This window comes from Penaeus japonicus, unplaced genomic scaffold, assembly GCF_977035675.1.
Source record: "Penaeus japonicus unplaced genomic scaffold, GWHDUDI00000001_assembly GWHDUDI00000006, whole genome shotgun sequence".
Taxonomy (NCBI): Eukaryota; Metazoa; Arthropoda; class Malacostraca; order Decapoda; family Penaeidae; genus Penaeus; species Penaeus japonicus.
The window spans coordinates 44,081,672-44,085,039 of record NW_028234408.1 but is presented as its reverse complement, the minus strand read 5'-3'; the positions used below and the strand labels follow the sequence as shown (position 1 = coordinate 44,085,039).

General features: G+C 39.3%; 1 protein-coding gene across 1 annotated transcript in view; it reads right to left on the bottom strand.

The window, feature by feature from the left end:
* Positions 1-894: 894 nt before the first annotated feature.
* LOC122262834 (histone H2A-like) overlaps positions 895-3,368 on the bottom strand; it is a 3,207-nt gene continuing 733 nt past the window's right edge. Inside the window, exon 3 of the mRNA XM_086537519.1 lies at positions 895-1,234. Within this exon, the coding sequence (XP_086393645.1) occupies positions 895-1,234 (340 nt within the window). The remainder of the gene's footprint in view (positions 1,235-3,368) is intronic.

Below are 3,368 nucleotides of genomic sequence, written 5' to 3'. Positions count from 1 at the left end.
ATATATATATTTTTAGATATATGCTCATATATATATATATATTTTATATATATATATATATATAACTGTGTGAGTGTGTGTGATGCAGAGCTCGTGTTGGTTGGTTTGTGTAGTGTGTGTGGTTGTGTGTGTGTGTTTGGTGTGTGTGTGTGTTGTGTGAGTGTCATGTGTGTGCGTGTTTGTGTAAGTGTGTGGTGTGGTTTGTGTCTATATGTATATTATATATATAAATAGTATAGTATATATAAATATTTATATACAAATATATATTATATATATATATAAATATTATTATATATATTATATATATATATAGATATTCTATATATATATTATATTACACACAATAGGTATTCATTATGTTTATATTATATATATACTAATATTATATATATATTATTATATATATGTATGTATGTATGTATATATTATTTATATTTATTATTTATATATATATATATATAGTATATATATATATATATGTGGTATATATTATAAAATTTACTATATATATAATATCAATATATATATAATATATATTTTCTATATATTAAGTATGATTTATTTATATAATATTATATAAATATATAATGTAGTATTATTTTTATATATATATATATATATATATTTATTTATGTGTGTGTGTGTGTGTGTGTGTGTGAGTATATATTATATATATCGTATATTTTAAATAAAAATATCTATAATACGCTATATATCTATATAAATGTATGTAATTATTTTTATATATATATATAATCTATATATAATATATTATATATTTATCCTATAAATCTATACGAATAAGTGTTGTGGATATATATATATATCTTATAAGTTAGTATATATATTATATTATATATAATATACATATTTAAAAAAGCCTATCTATTGCTACTTATCTCCACTATCCCCCAGATGCACACATTCCCGGCCCACGGTCAACACTGAGTCACATTTCACGGCAACGTCACTCACATTAGGCGCAAAAAGTTGCTGAGACTCTGAGTGACACAGGAGCTCCAGAGGTGAGTCGAGGATAGTTATAGGGGGAGAGGGAGAGTGGGCGAGGGGAGAGGAGAAATGGGCGAGGTGAGCGGGGGGAACGGGGAGCGGGTGATGAGGGGTTCGAGGGAACGGGTGAATGATGGGAAAGAGGAGCTCGAAGAGGCAACGCTCGCGCTGAATATCTCCAGAGGAGATCCGATGTGAAAGGAATAGAGACTCGAGGTCGCTTGGTATGTCCGCATGGTTGTGTCAGGGTCGGTATGAGATGCAATGGTAGCAGCTGGCGGCATGCTCCTCTCGAAAGCTCTCGCTCACCGGTGGGGGAGTATGGGGAGGAGACGCAGAGATGGGGCTAGAGGGAGGCGTCGCGGAGGGGAGGAAGTCGGGGAGAAGAGATGGGGTGTGAGGATAGGGGGGGAAGGAAGGTGATGGTGCAGGGAGGGACGGATGTGGGAATATGGGGAGGGATGGGAAGGAGGGAAGGATGGATGTGGGGAGATTCGGAGGGAAGGGAGGGACGGGTGTAGGGAGATGGGAAGGGAAAGGAGAAGGAAGTCGGGCATGTGGGGAGATGGGAAGGATGGAGGGGAAACGAGGAGGACGTACAGGGGATACATGGAGGGGAAAAGTTAGGCGGAGGAGCTTTGTATCGGGATAGCCTGGAGTGATGGTGGGGGGGGAGAAGGGGCAAGAATCCTGGCAGAACAGAAGAGGAATAAAGGGAACGAAACAATTACCTGTAGGAATGGCGTAAATAAAAGAAGCACGGCAGGAGAGTATTGTAGGGATACTGGGCCGTAGAAAATTGCAAGTCCAAGTAGGTTGGGTAGGAGAAGGGGCAGAAAATCGAGAGAAAATCGAGATACAGATACCCCACCCGCTAATCCGCATATCTGCTCATTCTTAGTTCTCTTCTCTCTATACACTCAAAGCAATCGCCCACTCTCTTCTCCCTCCCTGCCCACCCCTGTGATGAAATGTACCTCACCTCCTCCCTCTCCTCTGCACTGCTCTCCTTTCCCTCATTCTCTCTCTCTCTTCTCAAACTCACTCACTCAACCACCTCGCTCTAACGCCCCTCTCCTCTCCTCTCCTCTCTACTCACTGCACATCCTCCCACTCTCTCCCCCTCCCCGGCCCCCCTCCCCCTCCCCCTCCCCCCCCCCTCCCCCCCCCCCCCCTCCCCCTCCCCCCCCCCCCTCCCCTCCCCCCCACTCACCCTCCCACTCCCTCCCCCCCCCCCCCCCCTCTCTCTCTCCAACCTCCCTCTTGTCGAGCCCTTTTCAAGCAATGGACCAATATCACACACGCAATGTCTAGTAACATCGAGGGCGAAATCATCACTCAGACAGGTAGGTTGTGATGGGAGGTCTGATAATGGAATGGGAGGATTGATAGGCAGTTGGATAAATATCAACTCTTATCATGGTAACGAACGGATTCTAGAGGATGAAATATAACGGGAACACGTTGCTAACAGACAAACACCGACTCTTAAGCACATCTTCTCAATAAAAAAAAAAAAAATAAATAAAAAGTGTAGGGAATGATTTTCCTTCTTTTTATTCTATCTTTGGAATTTTCCTTCTTGCTCCAGCTGACGCCGAGATTTGCTAGTGTTTATTCTTGAAGAGTTAAGCCTGTGAAGTTAATCCTTGGTACCTTTGCACTCGCTATCGTCCGTGTGTTGTGTATATAATATATTAAATGTTCTATATATAGCATACCCCCCCTCACAGCCCACCTTGGGTAATAGAAACAACACAAAGAGGTGTGCTAATTTGTGGTGAAGAAGGGGGGGGGGGTTAAACAATGTATAGATAGTTCATGATTACAGATGCACATATATGTATGTTCACGTATGTATATGTGTGAATGTATAAACATATATGTACATATATATGTATATGTATGAGTACACGTGTGTATAAAATAAAGATTAAAAATAAAAATAAAAGAAATAAAAAAGTAAACAAAAAACAAAAAATAAATAAACACTCGAAAAGGTCTAATTATAAACATGTATAGTTATCTGTTTACAGATGCACATATATGTATGTTCACGTATGTATATGTGTGAATGTATACACATATGTACATGTATATGTGTATGTATGAGTACACGTGTGTATAAAAAAAATGTTAAGGAAAGGTCAAGGAAACAACAAAGGAAATAAATGTTTTATCCTACTTATGTACACAGAAGCTATGTAACTATGATTCTCTACTTCTCTCTACTACTATTACCCCCGGGTCAGGGAGAAATGCCACACATCTGTACCGATGCAGTTGTGTATTATGTGTATATATATATGTGTGTGTGTGTACATATTTGTTTTTTCAGCTTAAACTAACGATTC